Source organism: Berghia stephanieae, chromosome 8 (genome assembly GCF_034508935.2).
Source record: "Berghia stephanieae isolate SIO BIC M18660-M18661 chromosome 8, UCSD_Bste_1.3, whole genome shotgun sequence".
Lineage (NCBI taxonomy): Eukaryota > Metazoa > Mollusca > Gastropoda > Nudibranchia > Aeolidiidae > Berghia > Berghia stephanieae.
Genome location: NC_088367.1, coordinates 13,816,782 through 13,844,281, shown reverse-complemented (window position 1 = coordinate 13,844,281; position 27,500 = coordinate 13,816,782). Strand labels below are relative to the sequence as shown.

At 37.1% G+C, this 27,500-nt stretch overlaps 2 protein-coding genes across 2 annotated transcripts in view; both read left to right on the top strand.

Annotated features, from left to right (window-relative positions):
- LOC144978206 (uncharacterized) overlaps positions 1 to 27,500 on the top strand; it is a gene marked incomplete at its 3' end in the record, with an annotated part of 95,266 nt that overhangs the window by 50,641 nt on the left and 17,125 nt on the right. Inside the window, 5 exon segments of the mRNA XM_078923982.1 lie at positions 6,557 to 6,655; positions 7,522 to 7,555; positions 10,490 to 10,537; positions 12,862 to 12,903; positions 16,152 to 16,331. Coding sequence (XP_078780108.1) covers positions 6,557 to 6,655; positions 7,522 to 7,555; positions 10,490 to 10,537; positions 12,862 to 12,903; positions 16,152 to 16,331 — 403 coding nt within the window.
- LOC144977915 (uncharacterized) overlaps positions 17,145 to 27,500 on the top strand; it is a 10,627-nt gene continuing 271 nt past the window's right edge. Inside the window, exon 1 of the mRNA XM_078923329.1 lies at positions 17,145 to 27,024. Within this exon, the coding sequence (XP_078779455.1) occupies positions 17,617 to 27,024 (9,408 nt within the window). The 5' untranslated portion in view covers positions 17,145 to 17,616. The remainder of the gene's footprint in view (positions 27,025 to 27,500) is intronic.

The following is a 27,500-nucleotide window of genomic DNA, read 5'->3' as shown; positions in this document are numbered from 1 at the left end:
ACAGTCATTACATTCTAAGAAATTTTAATGGTTTAAATGCAATGCATTCTTAATAATTTATAATACAATATATGACATATTAAACGATTGTATTGTTAAATACCCTCACCCCCCCCCCCCCCTCAACATATCAACTGCTAATGTAACAGTAACATCCCAAGCCGTCGTAACGTTTAGATTACATTACAAGAGTGTACAAAGTTAATTTACGAATCCATTTGTGATAATTAATACATTAAACCCATCCAATATCCGATGCCTTTTGCACTGCGTAAACTATGCCTGGTAAAGATCACATGATCAGCTTATTAGAATATTGCAAGTGAATTTTTAATTCAGAAAAGTGAGTGGAGCAGGCACTTATGTTGATAACAACAAGAAATGGTGAGTAGGAAAGTGCCAGAAGACAACAGAGAATAAAAACTTCGCGGCGGCGAGGGATTGAATTCGTCCAAGCCGACTTCCATCTCGTATATATGCAGCTCTGTCCGAAGTCAGGGAAGCTACGTACAAGGGTTGTCGGGACTTATTTCGGCCTAAAACAGGGGCACCGTCCATTTTACGCTTGAGAAGGGTATCCCCATTCCCTCTCTCTTCTATCTTATTATGTGGCATCGTCAGTTTGGGGAATTCAGATAGTTTCAGACTAGCTACAGGGATATGTTGCTCTTGGATCGACTTATGATTGCCTTTGAACTCGCCCACTTGTCTCTCTGTTATGTATGGAGGGCAGAGGGGGGAGAGTACTTTTTAATAAATCGAATTATTCGAAATGATATTTTAATGTAACCTATGTTGCTGTGGTATATCTATCTATCCTATGTCCTCTTGTTTGAAGGATTTTACGTCAATATCTTGCCGAAAACTCTCAAACCTGGGACTTCGTGAGGTCCCAAGTTTGAGAGTTTTGCCAAAATGAGGGTCCTTTCAATCGATCGTGTCTTTCAAGAGTACGGCAGTTAACTGGTTAAGCGTTTGGTTACTAACTAATGAAATTAACGTTACGAATGTCGATGAGATGCTGTTCTATTTTATAGGGAATGAGTAGCGTCCCTTGATTGGACGTCACCCATAGTCTGTGACGTCACCGGCGGAAAAGTTATTAGAGAGAGAACGTCATGTTGGTTGTGCGCTCTCGTCCTCGCTATATATGGGTGACGTCCAATCAAGGGACGCTACTCTTCCGCTAATCTCATTCCCTATATAACCAATATTATCCATTTGAATCATGTCTAGGTAAACATAACCTCAACCCATTGCATGATTTGTTCTTGCCATTATCTATCCCACAATTAAATCCCCACCTCACCCCCTTGCTGTTGCATGCACCCACTCCCATCATTATTGCCTGCTGCATGTTGTCGGTGATTGCACTCGAAGAGCCTTGGAACTAGAGAAACATAGGTCTTTGTCGCGAGATGACGTCAAACGCGTCATTGACGACCGATTGGCTGCACGGAGGCTGGAGCGCAAACAAAGAAGAACGGAGTATGTTTAGTTGTTAATCATATCACACTATTTTATTTCAATATTTATCAATGATTTAATTATTTAACAACGGCGACTGGTGTCTTTTAAACCATAATCTCTTATCCTTTATCAGACTGTAACTGTCTTAACCATTAGACCAGTAACAACGTTGGTTAGAGTCATGAGCTTTACGTGGTCCAGCCCGCTTGGAGTGTAAAACGTTAAAGACCGAAAAAAACTTGTTTCTTCTCTGAGGACTTTATGCTTTAGCTCTACCATAATTTTTAAAATACTTCTTTCGTGGTAAAAAGGAGAGGTTCAAAATATGACACGATGTCATAATAGAGTAAAATAAAATACGACATGTAAAGTGTTAAATTGCTATGACATAAAAATCCCTTCCCAACCAAAAAAAAAAAAAAAAAGAAAAAGAAAAAAGGGAATAAACACCCCCCCCCCCAAAATAAAATAAAAAAATGAAATTGAATTGAATCAGAAATTTTATTAAAATCTTAAGCAAATAGTATATGAGTACATAATATTGCTAGTTTACTGGTTCATGGTTTGCACGCCCCGGTCTTGTTTTCAAACTAGCACGTAAGTAATTGCTTGAATTTGTTTAAAATAAAACTGTTGAACACAAAGTGATAAATGGAATTATTACGCAAAATAAAGGGATAGAAAACTCATGCAATGACTCAAATAAGTTTACGTTAAGCTCCTTATTTCCCAATGAAACAAAATTATACAATCGTATCGTAATATATGAGTAATTGGTTTGGTTAAAATTTAACGATAAAAAGATTCTAAGAAAATGAGTGGCAGGGGATCGAATGTTTGAGACAAAATGAGAATGGAAATTTTGACATGGATATAGTTCATGTTTGGTGATACGGATATAACAAAATATTCAGATAAGGGTAAATTAAATGTTGGAGAAACAATTATATTGAACGATCTTGACTTATATAGGCTAATGAATGTTTGAGACATGATTATAATAAACAATTCAGATATGGACATAATAAATGCTCGAGATACAATTATGATAAACATTTGAGATATATGAACATAATGAATGGTCAGGCTAATGAATGCTTGAGACGCGATTATAATAAACAATTCAGATATGGACGTAATAAGTGCTCGAGATACGAGTATAATAAATAAATCAGATATATGGACGCAATGAATGCTTGAGATACGATAATAAAAAACAATTCAGCAGATATAGAAATAATAAATGATCGAGATACGATTTTAATAAACAATTATTCAGATATGGACGTATTGAATGCTCGAGATACGATTATAATAAACAATTCAGCAGATATAGAAATAATAAATGATCGAGATACGATTTTGATAAACAATTATTCAGATATGAACATAATGAATGCTCGAGATACGATAATAAAAAACAATTCAGCAGATATAGAAATAATAAATGATCGAGATACGATTTTGATAAACAATTATTCAGATATGAACGTAATGAATGCTTGAGATACGATTATAACCAAAGATTCCGTATCGATATGATTGCTTGAGACACGACTTATATTGAAAGATTTTTAGACATTGGTATAGCGAATGCTTGAGATGAGGCTATAGTGATAAAGTTAGACATGAGCTTGAGACAATAATTGTATAATGGAAAATCGATCGCTTGATTATAAAGATATTGATGTGCATTTGATAACAACAAGATATGAAGTGAATAGAAAAGTGCCAGAAGACAATAGAGAATAAAAAATTTTTTTTCGCGGCGGTGGTGGGGTTTGAACCTGCGACCTTATTGGTACGACAACTCCGCCTGGCAGGTGAGAGCGTGGCTCTACCGTGTGAGCTATCCACGAACACAAAAATATTCGTTTCAAACTCAAAGTCATTACTAGATCCCTCTCTCACCCACTTCTTGAGACCGCCGATTCGTTCGTACACCACCATCGCAAATAATTTTGACCAGCAGTTAAGCTTAATAGCCAATATTCTCAACACAAACATATAATAATAATAATAATAATACACATTTATATAGCGCTCATTCTCGTGTAAAACACAAGCTCTGGGCACTTTACAATATAAATATCAATTTTAAGTGAAAAAAAAAAAAAAAAAAAAAAAAAAAAAAAAAAAAAAAAAAAAAAAAAGTAACAACAACAATAACAATTCATAGCCAAATCAAGGATTCATATAGAGTCAAGAAAAACAAATACAGTAAAAATGTGTCTTGAGATTCTTTTTAAAAGTAGGTAAAGACTTGCACTCCCTCAGACCACGTGGTAGTTCATTCCAAATCTTGGGGCCGAAACAAGCAAACGATCTATCACCAAATTTTGTTCTTGATCTTTTTTCCGAAATTTTCGTTTGGTCATTACATGATCTTAAAGTGTAATTTTCAAATTTACACATGACCACGTGATCTGTGAGATATGCCGGTGCTATACCAGCCAAACACTTATAAACAAGACACGCTGCTTTGTAATATGTGCGCTTTTCAATGGGCAACCAGTGGAGAGAGGCCAACAAAGGGGTTGCATGATCAAATTTTTTTTTGCCAAAAACTAATCTTGCTGCACTGTTTTGCAGTAGTTGCAATTGTTTAATAGAAGCCTGAGGCAAGTTGACAAGCAGCGAGTTACAATAGTCTAGTTTCGAAAAAATGAGGGAAACAACCAATGTTTTACATGTTCCAATTGCAATATACTGACGGATCGAACTGATTTTCTTCAATTGAAAGTATAATGATTTACAGAGAGCAGAAATGTGAGCTGACATTTTCATTTCTGAATCAAAATAGACACCCAAATTTTTCACAGTCTTTGAAACTTTGATCTTTTCACCCCAATCAACACCTCAAGACCATCATTCACCTTCAACTGCCCTCTATTTCCCACAATCATCACTTCTGTTTTTGACTCATTCATTTTCAACTTGTTTGCATCCATCCACTCTTTCACATCCGTCACACATTCTTCCACACGTTTCACAATATTTTCGAGATTTTTAGTTTTATCAGTAGCATAAAGTTGCGTATCATCTGCATAGAGATGATAGCGCAGCCCATGACCAGTGATGACATTAGATAATGGAGAAGTATACAAAACAAAAAGAATTGGACCCAAAACAGAGCCTTGAGGAACACCAAAAGACAATGTATGTTGACGAGAAAGTTTATCTAAAATCATAACCTGTTGCTTTCTGCCATCTAAATAAGATTCAAACCACTGCAAGACAGTCCCAGACAAGCCAAAGGTTATATTAAGTCGTTTAATGAGAATACCGTGATCAATAGTATCAAACGCCGCCGAAAGGTCTAACAATGTCAGAAGAGAAACAGAACCTTTATCTAAAACATCAAGCAAATCACTCGCAACACAGCACAGAGCAGTTTCTGTGCTGTGGTAAGAACGATAAGCTGACTGAAATATAACATAGAAACGATTGAGACATTGAGTATGCTCCGGTGTATGGGGTGAATTTTTTAATTCAGAAAAGTGAGTGGAGCAGGCACTTATGTTGGTAACAACAAGATATGAAGTGAATAGAAAAGTGCCAGAAGACAATAGAGAATAAAAAATTTTTTTTTTAAAAATTCACCCCATACACCGGAGCATACTCAATGTCTCAATCGTTTCTATGTTATATGTTTGTGTTGAGAATATTGGCTATTAAGCTTAACTGCTGGTCAAAATTATTTGCGATGGTGGTGTACGAACGAATCGGCGGTCTCAAGAAGTGGGTGAGAGAGGGATCTAGTAATGACTTTGAGTTTGAAACGAATATTTTTGTGTTCGTGGATAGCTCACACGGTAGAGCCACGCTCTCACCTGCCAGGCGGAGTTGTCGTACCAATAAGGTCGCAGGTTCAAACCCCACCACCGCCGCGAAAAAATTTTTTATTCTCTATTGTCTTCTGGCACTTTTCTATTCACTTCATATCTTGTTGTTACCAACATAAGTGCCTGCTCCACTCACTTTTCTGATGTGCATTTGAGTAACACGGAGACAATCCGCCATTATGGGTGAATGGTAAATACTGGAATGAATTAATGAAGACTTTTTTGAACCATGTTGTAGTAAAATAGATTTGCGAGAAAATGCGGATTAGAATGGTTTAAAAAATAAAGAGTGAAAAATGAGTTTGAAATTAAGTCTATATTGAACGAAATTAGAATTATAACGGCCATTTTAAAAAAATCCTCTGAAATGTGTTGTTACTTTGTTTCCTGGTATATTACAAATATATTTCAATAGCTTATGCAAATGTTAGTGCAAACTACTTGGGATGAATTCCAAAAGGACTCAGCCAATTTCAATTTTTTTCCTTTCTCTGATTAGTATTGCTTTTAGGTTTTTATTGAATTATGAAGCTTTTTTCTGGAGATTGACTTAGTTGTATTTACTAAACCTTGAATGTGTAATCCTATACAAACTGCACTTTAAATCTTTCATTTAGTTTTCTTTTGTTTTCATTGATTATTAGATGAATGATTTATTTTATCAGTGCTTTTACGTTACGTGTGCTTATTCGCAGGTCTGATAATCCAAATGATTATGGCCTTATTGTTGTAATGGAAATATGTATCCATCAAACTACTGTACAATATACTCCATTGCAACACATTTTAAAACGAGCCCATAGGTAATTGGATTCAATAGTCTGATGTCACGTCGCCCAGCAACGGCGGCCATCGTGGTTCTAAACAAAGAAAATCGGTACTTTTTTATTCTTCATGCTGGCTAGAACTTTTCATATGTCTTGTGATCAGAATGTGTAAAAATCAGAACATGATCAGATTTATAATGTTTTTTTCCCCCTCTGGATACGCTTTTATGCTCGTCGGAGAAATATTTCATAAGGGCGTCCGCCATTGTTCCGATGGTTTAGAGCCAGTTGCTAAGTTACCAGTGACGTTACGACTGTTGAAGCGTATTGCTTTGGGTTATCAGACCTGCAAAGAAGAGCACGCAAGATTTACGTATTTGAAGTGATCCCGCTTTCTTTGACTTTCCTGCTGTTGCCCACAATAATGTTAACCCTTTTGATTCCTTTCCTCAATTGTGAATGTTGTTTGACTAGATCCCCCCAAGTTAACCATAGCAATAATACGGACGAGGACGACGGCGACAAAAGAAGACGTGAAAGAAGAGAAGCCAGGCTAAGAGTGGATCAAGAGCGGTATCTCATTAATCATTAATCATTATTCATTAATCATTAATCATTATTACCCATAATTTGTATAGAAATTAGTCATACTGTGTTTATATGCTCAAGTACTCGCAGTTTATTTTACACGATGCCGACTGTAATGCTTGAATACTATTATTTATTTATTTTAGCAATATTTTCATTGTTTCCCTGTTTAACTTGACTACATAATGTGTTCGTAGCGTTGTTCATAATAATGTAAAGCGCTGTGAGATTGTTGGGTCATGGAAAAGGCTCAACAAATATCGTTTTCATTATTATTATTATTATTATTATTATTATTATTATTATTATTATCATATTATTATTATTTATTATTATTATTATTATTATTATTATTATTATTATATTATTATTATTATTATTATTATTATTATTATTATTATTATTATTATTATTATTATTATTATTATTATTATTATTATTATTATTATTATTTTTATTATTATTATTATTATTATTATTATTATTATTATTATTATTATTATTATTATAATATTATAATTTATTATATTATTCGCGAAGTCCCAGGTTTTAGAGTTTTTGCCAAGATGAGGGTCATTTAAATCGATCCATAGTTGAAGGACGAGTTTTCTGGCCAAATTTTTAAAAATGAGTTTTTCCAGAGTACGGCAGTACTGTATTTGAAAATCATCTTTGACGTTTTATAAAAAAACAAAACAAATTAATATTAAAGGATTTTCTTCTATTTTGCCCGATACCATATGTTATGTTATGTTATGTTAATGAAAAGTGCCTAATTTAACGTTTTTATTGCCCAGTGAATTTTAGTTAATTTTTTTTGTTTATGTTTCCTTTGTTTCTTTTCCCTGCAGAGGCGGAGGAGGAGAAGAATCATCAACAACAGAGGTACGTACGGTAGTGAAATCGTATATTCTTTATTTTTCTCTCTGCAATTCTCACATTAATCCGATGGTGACGTAGTTGTTTGGTCATTCATCTTTTATATTTAATTTATTAACGCTTTCGCAGGTCATGGTTGATGTGACAAATTTTGCACAAAACATGAAAAGGGAAGGGCAGTATATTGAAAAAAAAAATCGTATAATATCGAGTAAATACATTCTATGACTTCGTTTTTGTATATTAAAGCGAAGGATGAGGATAAGGAGGAGAAAGGAGGAGGAGGAGGAGAGAGAAGAAGATGATGATGAAGAAGAAATGATGATGATGGTGGTGGCGGTGTTTATGATGATGATGATGATGATGATGATGATGATGATGATGATGATGATGATGATAATGATGATGATAATGATGATGATGAACAAAAGAGGAGGAAGAAGAAGAAGAAGAAGAAGAAGAAGAAGAAGAAGAAGAAGAAGAAGAAGAAGAAGAAGAAGAAGAAGAAGAAGAAGAAGAAGAAGAAGAGACGACGACGACGACGACGAGAGAGAAGAAGAAGAAGAAGAAGAAGAAGAAGAAGAAGAAGAAGAAGAAGAAGAAGAAGAAGAAGAAGAAGAAGAAGAAGAAGAAGAAGAAGAAAGAGAAGGAAATAAAGAAGAGTATGAGAAAGAGGAAAGAAGGAGTGTCATGAAAATGAAAGAAAATGTGAGATATTTTGTGAGATATATAGATATGACCCTCTCCTTTTTGTGTACTGTAATATCTTCAAATAACGTAGAATCCCTTAGAATCCAAAATGTTACTTCACATTAATAATTCACACTAGATATTCTTAAAGCTTTAAGAACTTCTAATCCTTACTCGCCCAGAAAACCACTTGATGATTTTCGGAAACTATGAGATACACACACACACACACACACACACACACACACACACACATGATACACGAATGGAGGAACATTGGGGTCCCGATAACTCAGTCGGTAGAGTACTGGCTTCACACACAAAGGGACTTAGATCAATCTCGGATGAAGTCGAGATTTTTTCTCACCCCCTTGTCCACCCAGCAGTGATTGGGAGTTGGGTCTTTTAGATCTGGCGGAAAGTACTTTGAGATAGACTAGCGTCCAATCAAACGGGTAACAATAAATTGTTATTGTCCATTTCATGCTACAGAAATAGGGATAAACTCCGGCTTCCTTGGCCGAATGGGTCTCTGAAGGACCACTTTACTACGGGTGTGCCTCAAGAGTTGTTCCTTAACTCACTCAATCCTAGAGATTTTTGCGACTTTTCAAAATTGAACAAAAATATTTAAAATGAACTTGTACATAGATAGTATTATTCAACTACCATTATTATGCAAAAACAAAAACAAAAACATTAGCTTTGACACGACGCCTATAATTTGTCTCATAAATAGGTAATAAATAAGCATGGGGTAAGAGTAACCCGAGTAAACGACGGATATAGTCGGTTTGAGGGCTGAGTGAGCTAAACGGACGATGATAGCGCTTTTCAGTACTTTTCCTATGAAAACCAATCAATCAAAATGGCGGCTAATGTCAAATAATTTAATCTACTGATTAGACTACTAACTATGATAAAGGGGCGTGGTCGACCGTTTACCGGTTTAACAACCACACTGTGGACAAACTCATAATATTTAAAAAGTTGGCCAGAAAACTCTTCCTTCAAATATCAATCGATTTAAACGACCCTCATCTTGGCAAAAACACTCTCAAACCTGAGACTTTTCAAGGTCCCAGGTTTGAGAGTTTGTTTTTACAAGATGAGGATCATTTTTAAATCGATCGATATTTATTTGAAGGACGCGAGTTTCTGGTCAAATTTTTGAATAGGAGTTTTTCCACATTACGGTAGTTGACCAGTAAATAGGCTTTGCATTCAGATTATAACATCCCTTTTTCATAAGCGGATCTTTAACGATGCACTAGAAAACTAGATACATGTTTGTTACATAAAATCAAGTTTGTATGGTAGACCATATCTAGACACGAGACAACACCTTTATTCACAATTCATGAAATGTGTTTATTATAATGTTGGCTTAATCCGTTCTCCGTTCTTGTTTGAAGTGAAGTGATTTTGCTTTTCTGTATTTAAGCTATATACTTTAATCCACATCTTTTCGTTAAAACTTAAATAAAAAGACTAAATTGCAAAGCTTTTGAAGTGATTCTGTACGCTTTTAATCACAATTCATTTTATTAATGCTTTTTGGTGATTCTCTATTTCTTTTCACCTTTTTCATTTGACATTAAATTTTCCTTTTTTCATTATTTATAATTAATCAATTTTTTCTTTCATCAAGCATGCAGAAGGGTTTTTTCTCTCTCATTACTTCTACATACACTTACCATCAATCATATTTAGGTAGCGTCACCATAGATTGTAGTATCACAAAGAGATGGCGTTTGCACGTAGCTACGCAATTGAACAATCGTAAATCCCCCTAGAATCAGATTATTGTTGATCATAAGTTAACGCAATGCTATATAATATTACTTCAATCCCTTTAATTAAAAAGGACCGCGCTCAAATGTGCATGTTTTATTACACCAAAAAATCAGCATAACATCCCATGCATATCTTGTTAACTAACTCTATTGGAGCGATAGATAGTTACAGAGATTTATCTCTAAACACATATCCAGCAATCTTTCTCTTTTCTTTTCCGTAATTTTCGGTTTCTTCAAAAGATGTTAAAAAAAAAAACCAAACAAAAAAAAAAAAACAAAAAAAAACAAACAAAAACAAAACAAAACAAAACAAACAAAATCAAAAAAAAAAAAAAAAAAAAAAAAAAAAACAACAAAAACGAAACACCCTTCTGCATGTCCCAAGAGAAGTAATCAACTGTTTTATACTAATCAATGTGTTTTCGTTATGGTTGGTAATCGCTTTTTTCAGGACAGAAGCTCTCGTCGAAGCAGGCGCAGGGGTGGTGACGACGAAGAGGTATATTATTATTATTTCTATGTTTGATTAATGGCATTGTAAATTGATAGAACTTTGGAATGAGAACAGAATGGGTCAAAACGCATTGGTGACTGTTGTTGTCTTCGTTATAAGGTATAATGCGAGGCATAATGAAACGAACAATTTGATTCTTTTTGTCTTTTTTGAAAATAAATGTGGAAGCAGATTGAATATTATTGCTTCTTTGTTTTCGTTATAAACGTGAAATGCTTGTAGAAGCAGATCATAATATATCATTGCTTCTTTGTCTTTGTTATAAGCAAACTATATGTTATTGCTTCTTTGCCATCGTTATAAATGTGAAATGCTTGTGGGAGCAGATTGGGTATCGTTGCTTCTTGTATTCGTTATAAACATGAAATGTTTGTGGAATCAGATTATACATTATTATTATCATTGCTTCTTTGTCTTCGTTATAAACGTGAAATGGTTATGGAACCAGATTATATATTTGTGAACCATTTGTAGAAGCAGCAAATATCTTATTACTTCTTTGTCTTTGTTATAAACGAGAAATGCTTACTAAATTAAAGTAAATTATTACAAGAAATACTTGAGTTACTTTTCAAAAGCATAGAACGTTTGTTATATCGAGACATTATTCACTAAAGCATTATACATTGTATGTTAACATCACATATTGGCTGTGCTTTTACTTCTGTTTACTGCAATTTCTTTATTTCTCTCTTTTTGACATAACAGTATTATTTCTATTTAGTATGGAAGTTTAACTATCCGATGCTTTTGTATCACTTAACATCCATTTCTATGTTTGAGCAATATTTATTGTTACTAGCATAATGATATTTTATACTGATATACTCTACATGTATGGATAATACAATATGTAACCTACCAAGAGATTTGAAGTGCACTCATTATCATGATCAATATTTATGACTTTAAAAAACAACTCTTTGCTCATCAGTATTATAATCCATTGAAACCCATGGCCCACATCCATTCGTCATTTGAGAACCCATGTTTGTTCATTGCCCTGCATCATTATTTTGTCCACTCCCTCAAATATTATCGAAGCTGATCCAAAAGTCTTTATCGCGGAAGTACAATAGCTTAAATTAGAATTAAAACGTGCGACATAGAAATGAGGTACCCTAGCTTAAATTAAAACGAGCGACATAGAAATGAAGTACAATAGCTTAAATTAAAACATGCGACGTAGAAATGAAGTACAATAGCTTAAATGAAAACATGCGACGTAGAAATGAAGTACAATAGCTTAAATCAAAACGTGCGACATAGCAATGAAGATTCCGTGATAACAGAAATACATCACACTGAAACTGTTGCTAGACATATAATTGAAATAATATTAATGGGTGCCTCATCATATCAATAAGGCTATGCAAGATTTAATCCACTTCTATAATCTTTTATCATGTCAGGGCTCACCAGGTGCTGAACATTTAATCTCAAATCAAAAGAATGAAATCTGATTGAAATGCGGATGTTTTAGTTGAGTCAATAAGTGCACAACTCTTACATGGCTAGGAAGTCAAATCTTGTTTTTCTTGTTTATTTGGCATAGCATTTTACTTCCTTTCGCCTGTTATCAGAATGAGGCGATAGAAATGGATTAATATATCAAATATCATCTTTTTCTCTCGTGTTTTGTTGCTTGAATCATTCAAATGGTTACAAATGTCTTCTTCAATTTTAATCTAAAATTCACAAAAACACATCAAGTCCTTTATTGTTGCCATGAATAAAATTCTGCATTTAAATAAATCTCTTGAAAGTTCTTTCTGTAACAGTTATGAACGCTTAATTGAGATATACCGTGATAAAGACTTTTTGATAGAGACTCGACTCCTATCCCGAAACACCCAACAAAACATGTCATATCATTTGAACCATCCCTCTCCTTCTGCAATCATCATCTTGCCTTTACATCAGTGTTGCCAACTATTTTTTCACTGCCATCTAATTAAGCCAATGAAAATGACTTTAAACCGGCGATGCTTTAAAACTATAAGCACGTAGAATTATTGCTCAACTGCTTGGCTCTTTGAAAACACTAATTATGTATTTTACAACTTGGCAAAATAACGCTTGATAATGCGTTTGGCTCTTTTCCAAAATTATATTCTTTCAATCTGGCAACACTGTTGGACACTTGAAATCATTCCTGTATACTTTGTTATAAAAAACGAAACAAAAACAAAACCCAACAAATTTAAAGTTTCATTTGTTGGAAAGTGTGGCATTTTAATAGAATCATTCCAAATGATGTATGTTTGTTTGCCTCTGCAACCACTCTCACCCCTACCACCAAAAACCAGGCCACATCAGCTCCAGATCCCGCTCCGGAACCTGAGTCAGAGGTTTGTCAATGAGCACGTCTTCCATTCCAGAACAAACACCAAATCCACCCCAGCCCCTCACATCCCATTATTGATTGATTTTTTTGGTCCAGAATGCATGGTTATAATATGTATCAGTGCATGACATAATCAGTCAGAAGGTGAAAATTTTGGATTGTATTTTTTTTTTCATTTTCTGAAAGAATATGCTCACCAGAGCATTTTATTCTCTATTTGAAGTAAATCGGGTGATTTTTTATGAAGTTATGGCCAGATGTATGGGAAAGGTATCCAGAAACGTTTCTCACATTTCATTCTTTTTCAACTTGACTAGCTGTAAAAAATATTTGAAGTGAAATTAAGCTTTGATATTTCCCGAAGATGTACAAAAAGGATTGTTTTAATCATTGACAAGAACTCATTTTTTATTTTTAAAATTGACCTTCTAACTAAGCTTGGCAATATCTCAGTTCAAACCTTTTCACCATCCGACTGATTATGTCATTCACTGTAACATATAGTCTTCTACATCCCACAACCCTCCTCGTTTAGCACGATTTCTAGACACACTATTAGAATTTCCCATTCCTCCTTCAAACCCATCGTATGGTCATTTTATAGCGTCCAAAATGCACGACCATTTCACGACCCGCCCAAACTTTCTTGTCAATCTGCTGTTTGGTAGGATGTTTTTGTGGAAACTCATGACACCCAAATATGACTACCTAAAGAATCTCTCACCTACTTTTGTTATAAAGTCAATAGGGCACAATACAAAAAGCATCATCCCCCCCCCCCACCCTTTTCATGCAAAATGCACATATTATTATATTTGTGTGGCAAAAATGTCTTTTAGAAATTTCCTTTTATCTCATCAATGTTCTGACAACCACTTTTGTAAAGCGTTGTGAGCACGTTTAGTGGATATTGCGCTGTCGCTATAGAAATAAAAATGAAGAATAATTTATATAAGATCTGCAGAGTGATTGGCGAAGTGGTTTTACAAGTAACAACGATCAGCTTGAATTTCTTATAGAACAATCGCTCCGCAATCTAAAATAGATAGACAGTATTTTCCCTTCACATCTTTCTCCTTACGCTCCATTTCCTAAAACATTTTACAATCTTCAACATGTCTTGTATTCCTCCCCATTCAAGACAATATTGCTCCAGTCTTGCAAATCACGTTTTTTTCCCATTCTGGCTAGAAACATTTTGCGTCGAATATCGATCAACTTAAAACGACCTCCAACTTTTCCAAGAATCTCAAAAGGCTTTGAGACCTTTGAACAGTTCTACGGTAATTTTAAATGATCAACACTTTTTGTACAAGTTCAATTTTAACCAATCGATGTTTGAAACAAAACTTGTATGGCCAAAATGAAACAAAAAAGTATTTTTTTTTTTGCCAGAGAATAGCAACGTGTGTGCCTGTTCTATGATTTCTGTTATTACTGACCTGGTCTGAAAAAAAATACCGACACTTATATAAAATGTTGGCAAGAAAACCCGTCCTTCACATATCGATCGATTAAAATGACCTCATCTTGACAAAAATTCTCAAACTTGGGACTTGAAGAGTTTTTGATAAGGTTAGGGGCATTTTATCTGATTGATACTTTCCGGACGAGTTTTCTGTCTAAGATTTTAAAAAAGTGTTCTTTTTTTAGAGCACGACATACGTTCTCCTCCCTTCCCTCCCCTCCCCCCTCCACAATATTTGCAATGCATTCTCCAAACATTTTTATCTATTTTTGGAAAATATATTCCATCCATAATATAGTCTTCTGCTGTCGTTTTATTCTACTGTTGTGAAACCAGTTGCCCACAAATATTTTCTTTAGCTCTTAGGAATAACATTAAACTTTTAGAATCTTTTTTTTTTACCAAAGTGATAATGATCGGCAGTTATTTTGTGCCATCACACTTATAAAACATTGCATTCTGAATAAAATAGGATGCAATATATGAATATAGAAGCCCAATGAATCGTTACAAACTATTGTGTGTTTTAATCACTCTATGTTAGTTGCATGATATAGCATGAAAACCAGCAAGTCATATAGAATAGACTTTTTAAAAATTATTTTACTATATTATAATGTAACGATATTGAGGAAATCAAAACTCTACGAAGAAGAAAAAAAAGAGTAGAAACCGAGGTTCTTCTATCATTACTGAAAAATATTTTCCCATATTTAACCAGTTAACTGGCGTTCTTTGGAAAACCCCATATTTAAAAATTTGGCCAGAAAATTCCTCCTTCAAATATTGATCGATTTAAATGACCCTCATCTTGGCAAAAACTCTCAAGCCTGGGACTTCGCGAAGTAAAGAGCTTTTAGTACATTTTGGTAGATAATATCGCTTCAAGATTTTCTACATGATCTTACATTTAAATAATAGCGTTGTTTAGTTTAAATAAACACGAGTGCTGAAGTTTATTACTTTTTTCTTGAAAAAATAAAAATGATATAAGAAATATTTTTAAAATGTATTTCGTCAGCAGTAAGTTTGAAATATATGTACGTGTCTTTTATGAATTACCCGTTAAATTCAATTACATCGAACTTAAAATACTTTTGGTTTATTTCTATTGACTTGACTGGTTTGCACTCTCTTTGAAGTGGTTCGCAAAGTACAATTCTATTTATCACTTGTTATTTTAAAAAACTTGTATTGTATTTCTGCTTAAGTACCTATTTATTTTAAATAAATCTAAACCGTAAATACACATAAACACACACACACACACACACACACACACACACACACATATATATATATATATATATATATACATATGTGTGTGTGTCTATTTTGTGTGTGTGTGTATGTGTGTATCCAATCGTCATAAACGACATAATGATTTGATTTTCAAAACCTGCTAATTTGTTTAAAAAGAAAGAACAATGTTTTATGTAAAGCTAAATTCTTTAAGTTCATAATTGAGAGTGTGTGTACGTGTGTGTATGCTGTGTGTGAGGGTGCGTTTGTGCGTGTATATATATCTTTCTATCTCCCTCTCTTTATCTCTCTCTCTCTCTCTCTCTCTCTATATATATATATATATATATATATATATATATATATATATATATATATATATATATATATATATATTTCTCTCTTTATCTTCCACGTTCTTTTCTGTCTCTACCTCCTCCCCCTCTTTCTCCCTCACCCCTCTCTCTCTCTCACTCTCACATGTTTAATATAAAAGATAATTACGACGTATCTTAATATGACACAATCGTTTTGTTTTTCAGCCCGCCCCCGCTCCAGTGGATGAGGTAGACAACTCTGCAGCCGACAAAGAGGCAGAGGAACAGAGGAGGAGAGAGGAGGAGGAGGCAGCCGCGGAAGCGGAGAGACAAAGACAGGCAGAGGAGGATAGGAGAAAGAGGCAAGAGGAGGAGAAAAGACAGCTTGAAGAAAAACGCAGACAGGTTTGTTTGTTTTGTTTTAACGTGTTCTTATTTATTGGAGGTCTGATAACCCAAAATGGGGACCATCTATAAATCCTCTTTTAGATCTGACAAAAGTACTTTGCGTTAGACTTGCGTCCTATCCAAAGGGTAACAAGATGCCATCGTCCTTTCAACGCTATAGAAACCGCGATATATTCCAGCCTTATAGATGTTATGGTTCTGCAGGGCTACTGTTTTTGTGCACACGTCACAAGGGATGTATTATGTGCTCTATATAGTGGTTGGTGTGATATTTACGTGATATTGGTTACGGCGTAGGCTGACAGCGATGGTTGATTTTTCCAAGTCAACTAAAAAACACAATGGTCATCATAACAGGTAGGAGTAGATGCCTCTTTGTCGCTGACTATAATGCATGCTGTATGATATGTTTGCATGACGTTTAGATGAATTTCCGCTCAAAGATAAGTACGAGAAATAAGAAGTTAATGGCATGATTGTATTATATTTAACTCATTACCTTTATAAACAGTTCCACAAAGCATGAAAATAATACCTTCAGAGTGATATATGGCTCCATGACCAAGAATGTATCACAGCATGTTGTCATTGTTTTTTTTTGCCACCCGCACGCCCACTTGTCTCAATTTCATTCTCTGAAGTTATCACAATGCCTCAGTAGAAATTGTATGTCTTTGAAAGGATGCTCATGTCCTGTTTTAGTAGAATAATGCCAAAATAACATATCCTGATAATTCTATCTAATCCTGCATGTTGCATGATTTTCCCCTAATATAATATTCTATGCATGCTCTAACAGAGAACGCCTAGAACACCGAGGTATGAAAGACAGAGTAGACCGAAGAACAGAACGCCTCGAGGACCTCTAAAAACACCTCGGAGTGCTCGGCAACAATCACATCTGGGTACTCCTTCGGAACAAACCATTCCCGAGGAAGAAAAGAAGAATCAGAAAACGTCGATCGCACACGTCTCTAAACCCAAGAACAGATTCTCGGATACGTCGTCTCAAAGCAAAGACAATATTGAAAAAACAGACACACCTAGAAATGCGCCAGAGAAAACATCTGCTGAAACAAAATCAAATTTGGGGAAAAGATCCTTTTCATCCAACGATAGCGTTACGGACCTTTACGCTAAGATTGACGTGAAGGCTAAAGTAAAATTATTGGAAGCTGAGAGAAACAAACATTTGTTTCCTTTTACTTCCAAAGGTTTGGATGGAGAGTACGAAAACAAATCATACACCCAGAATAAAGAAGATTCAACATCAACTAAGAGAATGGACGAAGACTCGGATACACGATCATCGGAATGCAGATCTTCAGCAAAACGTTTGAGATCAATACAGTCTTCCTCTGATACAGACTTTGATGATCGGTTGACTGATATTGTTGCAACAAATAGAGAAATGCTATCTCATGATGACACAATAGAAAGATTTACTGACTTTGAACTCGGGTCATGCTCCTCCTATGATGACATCTTTCCTCCAAAAGATAAAGACGGCGAATCAGTTCCAACAATAGATTTAATGAGCACACATGAATTCACACCAGATTTCGAATGTAATGAGGTGTTTCAGTCTAGAGATAGTTTGCTAGAATCACCAACAATCACGGCCAAAAAACCCGAAGCGTCCTCTACAGATAGTTCATCTGAACCACAACGCCTCAAATCAATTTTGAAAGTAAAAACACAGGAAGAGCAAACCCTCAGAGAATCGTCCATAAACAGACACAAGACACGATCGTCCGCCAAAGAGCGAGATTTGAAGAGATCCTCATCTCGTTCAAGAACCAGGGCTCCGCCTCGAACGCCATCAGAAACTTCCTCGGATGACAACGAGCATTTTATTCCTTTCAGTGTTGACAATGATGAAGTGATATACAACCCTGAGAAAAGACGGGAAAGTGCTCTTGTTGGAAAATCAAGTAAAGGGATGAATCATAATGACGGCAAAAACAAACAATGCTTTTCTCCAAAATCAACTCCTGGAGTTGAAAGTATGTCAGAAAACGAATCTATGTTTAGCGGTGATGATGTTTCTTCGGCAAGAAACTCGATCAGTATTGGCACATCTGTAGAAAATCTGGATAGTGACTACGGGGAGTTAATGAGTGCCAACACAACCCTGACAGCAAACGCTGATGATGATTACCGTGAAAATCTTGTGAAGACTCCAACACCATTTGCAACTCACGAAAATCTTATCACGGTGACTGTGGATGACATGGAGGACAGTTTCGTGTCCACGGTGATATTGATGTCCCCAGAAACAAAACATAAACGTGGTGTTGATAAGATAAAAGATACCGAACAGAGAGATTCCGACAATAGTCAAGATTCCTTGGAATCCTCCTTAGAATCCTCTGGTTTTGCTGGGGTCAAATCAGATATACCGTTTAACGCAAAGAAGAAAAAGATCAATGCCAGGAGATCGGGAAGAATATCGCAAATGACCTCAATGTGGTCCAAAATGCCTGATTCAAAAGAAGATGTTCACAAAGAATCCGTAAAAAGTTCATCAGTTGATCCCCCCAGAAAGATTTTTGTAATCAAGTCAGATAGAGACGATCAGGAACCAGAAGAAGCGAGTCAGGATAAGTCTGTAACAAGGCACAAGACAATTGAATCACGTATGACTGAACTGCAACAGCAGCTTCATAAAGAAGAGACCAAAAAATTAGAAGCCACATCAAACGTACCCATAATCAAGACTGATAAAACTGAAGTAAAGAAATTGAAGAACTCTAAAGGTGTTCAAGAGGATCCACATAGATATTCAGAAGCAAAGAAAAAGCAACTAGATGAATTATTTGGTAAACTGAATTCAAAATTGAAATCTAAAGACCATGAGTATCAGAAAAAGCAATATAGTGACAGGCAGACACCGATATTTTTAGCTCCTTTTGACTCTTCCGTTGATGCCATGCAAAGAAGCCAGAGTCAGCCTATCCTGAACACAAATGAAGAGATGGAATACTATGATCCCAGCCAGAGTGTCAGAGAGTATATTCTAGACGACGAGTCACCTAACAAAACTCCCGAACCTCAGTCTTTGGAATATCAAATGGAAGAAGGAGACGAAGTTGGATCCAACAAAGCTCAATGCTCATCCGGAAATACTTCATCACGACTGGGAAGCTCTTCAGTGTCAAATTGGTCAGCACGATCAAATGTCGGCAGTGGATCAACACAGGACGACTATTCCGAATCAGAGAGTGAACAAGAAGATTATACCGTGGGAACTCAAGAAGAGCACAATGAAAAACAGCCGCAAAAGAGAATTCTTAAGAAAGGAGGGAAGGTATTTACAAGAAAGGAAAGTGCTTTTAGTTTGAAATCGAACGTATCTGACGGATCTTTTCAAAATAGCATCGCTGGAAATGATTTTGGACACAACCCCGAGGACGACGAAATATTTGAGAGACAGGCTCATACCCAAGAATGGCTTCAAGAGGATGTTGGTTATAGACAATCGCCTTACTACCGATCTTCAAATATCTCCACGTTATCTAATGTAGATAGCACATCAGCCGCCTCAATTGGTAGTTTTGATGGCGCAAGTGGTGTGGATGAGGATTTTTATTACCCCGAAGATCAGGAATATGGAATGATTATAGAGGAGGATGGAATGTCTCCCGGCGAAATTAACGAAGTTCCTTCGATAGGTCTGGGATTGCAGCTCGGGCCAGAGTGCCAGGAAAATGATGATAACTTAGACTTAAAACTTCCCCTCCACTTTCTAAACGAATCATCTCCAGATGACGAGGATGGCTACGGGCATCACTCAGACTTTGCTCCTGTTGAAGACGGAGATTTTGATAGCGATAGATGCATTGATGGATCGGCTTCAGACCAGGACCATTACTCGTCAGACAATTTTGAAGAGGGTGGTCTAGACAGCAGCCGTATAGTGGAATATGGGGATGAATATTTCCAGGGGTCTGAAGAAGATGGCAGTGTCAGTGAAGACGTTGGCTTTGGTGATGTTGAACATGAATATTACAGAGAAGACCAAAGAGAGGCCGATGTCATTGACTCAATGGACGCAATGGGTGAGGATATTCTCCAATATCTTTCAGATGAGATGGAAGAAGAAGGAGAGGTTGAGGAATGGGGTGAGGAAGAACTGGAGGAAGAGGGCACTGCTTCAGTACCAGACATAAATCAGCGAAATTACAATGAATCTGAAATTCCAGAGGAAGCCAATAACCAATTCTATCAAGATGGAATCGTTTCAAGCAAGGATGATATGGAGGAAGGTATTGTTTATTACACTCCAAATAGTGGCGGTGGTGTAATGAATGAACCACAGCTCGCACTTGCAGCAAGTAAAACACAGCTAGACCTACGACAGATCGTTGCTGAGGGTAATGATATGATTAGACAAGACAGTTATGGGGATGATGGTGGGGATGATTATCACGATGATGGTATTTATGAGATAAGAGAACGGTTTGATTACAGTTTCGAAAGACAGATAAGTAGTTCAAGTATTACAGAATCCGCTAGACGTCGTGAGATGTTCAAGGAACATCATGGTCATATAGACGATAAGGACATTGTCCACTGTGACAATCTTCCTCATGGCCAAGAACTTCCGGATAATGACGAATTCTTTATCAGTTTCGAATACGACGAGGATCATGGACAAGCAATCAACGACGATGAGTACAGTGAAGAGTGTGAAACTGTACATGACATAGAACTACCTGCACTAGATTCCCAGCATTTGCACCCTGAACACATTGAAGAAATTGCCACAATCGACGTCCAGGATTCGCGCTCTAATCGTTTTGATGAATGTGAATTACATATGAAAAGAATTGTAGCAATAAGCTCAAATGACTTGCAAGCGGCACAACACATTGAACCAGAAAATATTACAGTTCCATCATTAAGTGACAAGGATTTACATGCTGAGCAACTTGTCAAATCTACTGATATAAAACTATCATCAGAAAATAGTATAAAAGTTTTACAAGCTCATCAACTTGGCGAATATGAAATATTCCATGAAAAGGAATCAGTTAATGAAACTGTAAACCAGGGTGGGCAATCCCTTCATGAAGTTACTGATTTTCAGTATACACAATCTCAAGCAACTGTTGAAGATAGTAACGTAAATTATGTGGCCAATGAAGCAGAATTAATTATTTCTCCCAAAAGTAATAGGTCAGACTATGAAGATAATGAAATCCCCCCGGAGCTAAAAGAAATACGCAAAAAACTTTTGTCTGAATTGAAGCATTTTAATCCAGAATCTTTAAGGAGAACTTCTGTAGATGATGACGAATATAAAATGATCACAATTTCACCTCCTGATTCACAACCAGTTCTAAACAACATTTCGTTGGAAGAAGACACCCTTAGAAAAGACTCATTGGGGACCGAACAAAACACATCGTTGTCTCCAATTGAATTGTATATCAAAACAAAGCAAGAACTCTCCAGCGAGTCTTCAGTGGAAAATCCGACTATGATTACACAAATACACACAAACCTGCTAGTCCCAAATTCGATCGAAATGTCCCAGCTCAGTGTAACGGGTGTGAGACCAAAATCAAATTCCTTACAACCCGATTCCACAACCGATTTTGTCAAAATGCGTCGAAATTCAGCAGGTGGTGGACAAGATGGTGGAGTGATAAGTAAAGAGAGGCGGAAAAGCATCCGATCCTTCTGGTTTCAGTTGAACGAGGATGAGAAGAAACAAAAGGAAAGCGAGGAAAACTGGAGAAGGAAAAGAGACGAAAACCAAAATCGAAGTAAAGAGAGACATCGTGGGAAGTCTTCGGATGGAAGAAATGGACAAAACGTCGAAAATAATTGTGGGAATTCACAGCCTGCTGGAAAACTTCTTGACGTTCATAATCAGTTCAACGCAGCATTCAACACCAATACAGATTCCAGCTTCCAACCCTTGTCTGGAAGCATGAAGCATTTAGATTTAGCATCCAATTCATGTGAAACAACTACAAGAACAAATGGATTTCATCCGCAGGAAAAGCCACATAAAAAACCTCCACCTGCAGTCGCCCCTAAGCCAAGACGTAAAACAACAATAGGAATTATGTTCAATGCTAATTCGGAAACGGAAATATTAAAAACAACCGCACCTGCATCATCATCTAAACCACCAAAACCCGTTCATAATAGAACGACGTCTGTCAAAGAAATTGCTTCATTCCATGAAAAACAAAGTGAAGCGTTGCAAGAAAAAAATATTTTTGATAAACCGAAAAAGCAGATATTCACATCTTTGCACAATTCAAACATTTCTAGTAAAATAGTAGTGGGGAGTGATCCAAAACAAAAGGGGGGAAATGTCTTCATGGGCGAAAGACAAAGCGAAGTAATACAAGTGTCACCAACAATAGACAAAACTAAGAATAAATTGTATACACAATCTCAGGTATATAACATTCCACGTGGTCCTAATGAAGGTGAGAGTCCAGAATCTTCGTTCTCTAATTGTGAGGAAACTATAATAAGTGCACGCAGTGATGAAAACAGAAGAGCAAAAATACAAAAGGTGGAGAATATTTTAATCAAACGTTTATCTGAAAACAGTGGCATGAGAGAAAAGTTTAAATCAGTTTCTCCTGTCGCTGAAAAACCAGTAGCCAGGTATGAACAGGGAGAATTTGCCGTCAAAGAAAATAAGCTCAATTCGTGTCTAGCATACGAAACATATGAAGATGAAAAAGTTAATTCACACTCAAAACTCTCCTTTCTTCCACCAAATCTGGATGATGCAGCGCCACAAATCACTAACACTATTAACAACACCACAGACTCAAATGCTTCCAATGCCAAGAACTATTCAAACCTCAACTCAATCATATCGCCATTTTCTCTAAATCTTCCGCTCAATCCACCAACATTAGAGGAGATTGACGTAGCTGCTTCAACCGTAAATGACGATCTTTCGGATCAATTGGAACACCAAAAGAAACCCTCAGGAAAGCAACAGCTTTGGATTGATCACAGTGAAAATAAAGACTCAAAAACGGACAAGCCTCAGGCACCCAGACCGCGATTTAATGCAAAGGCTTTAGCTCCAGCCCAAAATGTTTTACCAGCATGGGCTAAAAAGATTGAAGTAAAACCGATTACTCCTAAAGTGCACAGTATCAGTGAGCTGCTACCCTTGCCGTTGGCCAATTCTGCTTGTGGTTCAGGATCAACAACTAGCCTTGATAATGTTGGCACTCTGAGTGGTGAGTTGACTTCACGAGATAAAGAAATAAAGTCATGGGCAACAGATTATATTCGAGACGTCATATCATTGGATCATCGACATCAGCGAAACCCACTTGAATTGGACTCATTTGGAAACAAAATAGCTTCTGACAGTGACTCGGTAAACACTTCTTTCTCAGCAAATTCTTCATTCTACGGGCATCTTCCATTACACAGTGGACACCAAGGCGACAAATCGTTTTTGTCGGAAGGACTAAGCGACCCTTTGTCGTCAAGATCACAAAAATCAAAGGAACCGACTTTGTCTGTCGCGGAAAGAATTTCAAAAATGCATGAAAAAATGGAAGCTGCTAAAGACGTTGTAAAACCTATTGAAAAGCAGACTCCTACTCAGTCGCAGCAACAATTTGCTTCTCTTTTGCAAAATAGGCTAATCGATGTCATAGCTCAAGAGGCTGAAGATGACAAAAAAGAGAGGGAAAGGCAACGGAAAAAGAAAAAGCCAAAGCATCCACCGCCTAATAGCTGGGCTACTGAGCGACTAAGACTTTTTGGACCGGGAAAATCAGTGATTAAAGAAGAAAGCACATGGAGTCCGGATCAAACTTCCACGCCTTCAACTTTGTCCAGGGAGCTTACAAAGCTGAGGATTAACGTCGAATGTGTAAATAAAGAAACTGCCGAGGGCACAGTGGAAGATGCCACAAATAAATTAGAAGATTTGTCTCAATCTTTCTCACAGAATGAAGTAGTCAAAATGAACAAAGTTCGAATGCGAGAAGGAAGGCAATTTAGAAGAGTCACAACTGGGGGTATAAATATCGCAGAGATGAGAGAAAAATTTGCTACAGGAACAGATTCTAGCGGTGGCTCTTCAACTGAATCGTCATATGGAACTCCTAAAGAAAAAACAAGACCAAACTCACCTTGGATTTCGTCGTCTGGTGCTTTCCCTCCAAGTCCTCTTGTAAGCTCAGTGATAAACAAGCTGACGAGTGCAGAAAACACAGACACAGAGGGGAGATCCCCTGTCGAATCACGGGAGCCATCGTTAAGTAGAAGTAGAGGAAGGGTAGCTGAAAGAGTCAGACATTTTTCCTCGCGTGAAAACAGTTTGCCGAATTCCAGAAGTTCTTCAAGATCGCGTCGTGATAGCGAAGTCATATCGGGAACCTTTGACCTCAAAACTGTCTCAGAACTTGTGAGAAGAGTTGAATCAAGTGAAGAAAGCGGGACGTCACTTGGATCGTCTCTGTCTTTCCAGCCAGGAGAACTCGCGCCAAGGAATAGCGAAACTAAACTCGTTTCAGAAGCTGTTCGAAAACTACATACTGATCATTTTTCTAGTTCAAATTCATCTCCGTCTAGTTCGCTTGATAGACATACATTCATTAATATGTCTACTATCAAAAGCAATCTATCCGAAAAGCAAGGAGTAAAGAATGTAAATGCAATTGCAAAACCATTTATAAAACCAGATGAAGATCGTCCAGGTGAGGTGACTCAACGATTGTCCCAAGCTGTTAGCAGTTTGTCAAATTTTCAGCCTGACAAATCGGTAAGAAGCAAACGGATGGACAAAGAACGAAGGCATACAACGCAAATAAATTTTTCTGAATTGCGCGAGCGGTACAGTAGCATGGGTCGTGCAAAGGAAAGTAAACCTCCACAGAGTCCAGCAATGCATGCCATTTACGCATCATCTGTTCGTTGTGCAGAATCAGATTCCGATATAACTGCTGGTGATGAATCATCTCCAAAAGAATTACAAGTAGCGCGCTCAAGCACATTCCAGAAAAATAAAGTTGAAACAATGAAGGAAAAATTGGGAACCTTGCAAAATACTTCTACAGTTCACAATGCTCAAAAGAAAGGAACGGAGGAAATGAGTAATTCAAATACTGTCCCTATCCCAGCAGAGAGACCCCAAGACCTGGGATATGCCTTTTCTTTGAACCAGCACGTAACAAGCACACCTTGTTCTTCAATAGTCAGTCCTGGCAGTAAACCGGTGTCTGCCAGGCACCACGATGTAGAAGATGACGTGTTCAGCCCTCTGTCAAGTGCTAGAGTGCCTGAGTCTCTAAATCTTCCCTCCGATGTCCACCCACCTCCAGCATTTGCATTCTCGGCAAAAAGCTATGAAGATGACATGTCTCATGGAGAACTCGCAGAGTCTGAATCATCTGATACAGTAGAATTTGTGACAAAAAGGTATGAAGAAAAGGCCATCGAGAGGCAACAACAACAACAACAACAACATTATCACCATAAACAACAACAGCACCATCAATATTATTTATCACAGCAGCCAATTATTTCATCACAGCAAAACTTGCAGTCGCAAAATCACCAACAACTCCAGCATCTTCAGATACAGCAAATACAACACGTTCATCCTTTGCAATCGCATGATCCATCCCATCTTTCACCAACACCCATCACATCATCTCCTTCATCTCATCTTCTTGGAGCAACTGCTGCAGCAACCGTATCATCCTCCCTACGTCATAAACCAACATTCCCAGAAACTATAATAGACACTAGAACAGCCACTGGTCATGTACGTTGTCGGATTCTCTCAGAAATTCCGGCAGAGCCCGATGAAAGTGGAATTGGCGCTTCCGACCAAAGCATGGGTTCAAACAGCACACTCAGTGTCTCTTCATTGATACAAGACAGATTACCAGAAACACGGCCTTTGACCCCACAGTCATCAAACAGCACTTCATCTTTACCGACAACTGACTTTAAACAAACGTCATTAATAAATATAAAAAACCATAGCAATATACCAGATATTCGTCTTTCAGAAGAAAGCAGCACCACGCAATTCTCAGACTGCACCCACTCCCAGATTCATAGAAAATTTAGTCTTGGCAATGAATCTGTCTCATCTGTAGAAGGTGCCTCCTCTTTGAAAGTTGACGATGGTCTTCTTTCACCGCGTCGTGCTAGCGTGCACGCAATGGAACATCACAAAATCGTAAGCGCCACCAATGATCATCACTCTAGCAACGCATCTCTGTCACCAGACAGCTCAAAAGATTACGCTGAAAGCGGTAACCGCAATAACAGCCGCCATTCGTCAAATCGACACGATACCAAACGCCGAAAGAGCAAAAGCAAATTTATGCAGGACGTCATGGAAAAAAGACGTAATATGAGCGAACCAAATGAAGCTAAGGGCTCGCAGTCCAGGAAAAAGCATGTTTATAGCTCATCGGACGTTCCCGAACATTCCGACCGACGTGGATCGCATGACGGTGGAAGAAGCTCGAATGGCTTATTCGGTACAACTGTCGGAGGTCGTAAAAAGTCTTCAGGATCTCCTAATGGAAACGACTCGACAAACACCATGAAGGGTTACTCAAAACGATTTGATGCTCTTTGGGCTAAATTTGACCCGGAACTTCAGCAGAAGCAAGACTCTGGAACGTCTGAATTGAATGGTCCTAGTACGAGCATGCTGCATGATGTGAGTGCATGTTTTATTAAGTTTATTGTTTTCGTTTTATGCAAGGGGCGCGCGGGGGGGGGGGGGGGGGGGGGAGGGCATGTGGCCGAGTGGTTTAGCCATTCACTATGACATGTAAGGTCGTGAGTTAGAGCCCCACTTCAGGAACTTCTTTTTTTTCTCTTCGGGCAAGATTGTTAATCCCCAAATTTCCTCACTTTTCCTGGGTGAATTGCCTAAACGACTTAAGATGATTCGAAACAGGGCGCAATTTTTCTTTTATGTAAGAAAGAGAGAGAGAGAGAGAGAGAGAGAGAGAGAGAGAGAGAGAGAGAGAGAGAGAGAGAGAATGGGGGGGGGGGAGAGAATGAGATGGGGCGGGGTGAAAGATGAATGATAAGTCAAAAATAATCGCATATATAAATTTCAAATACATAAATAAAGACCTGGAAAAGAAAAAAAAGGATATTCAGCATTAATTACAAGACAAGCAGACA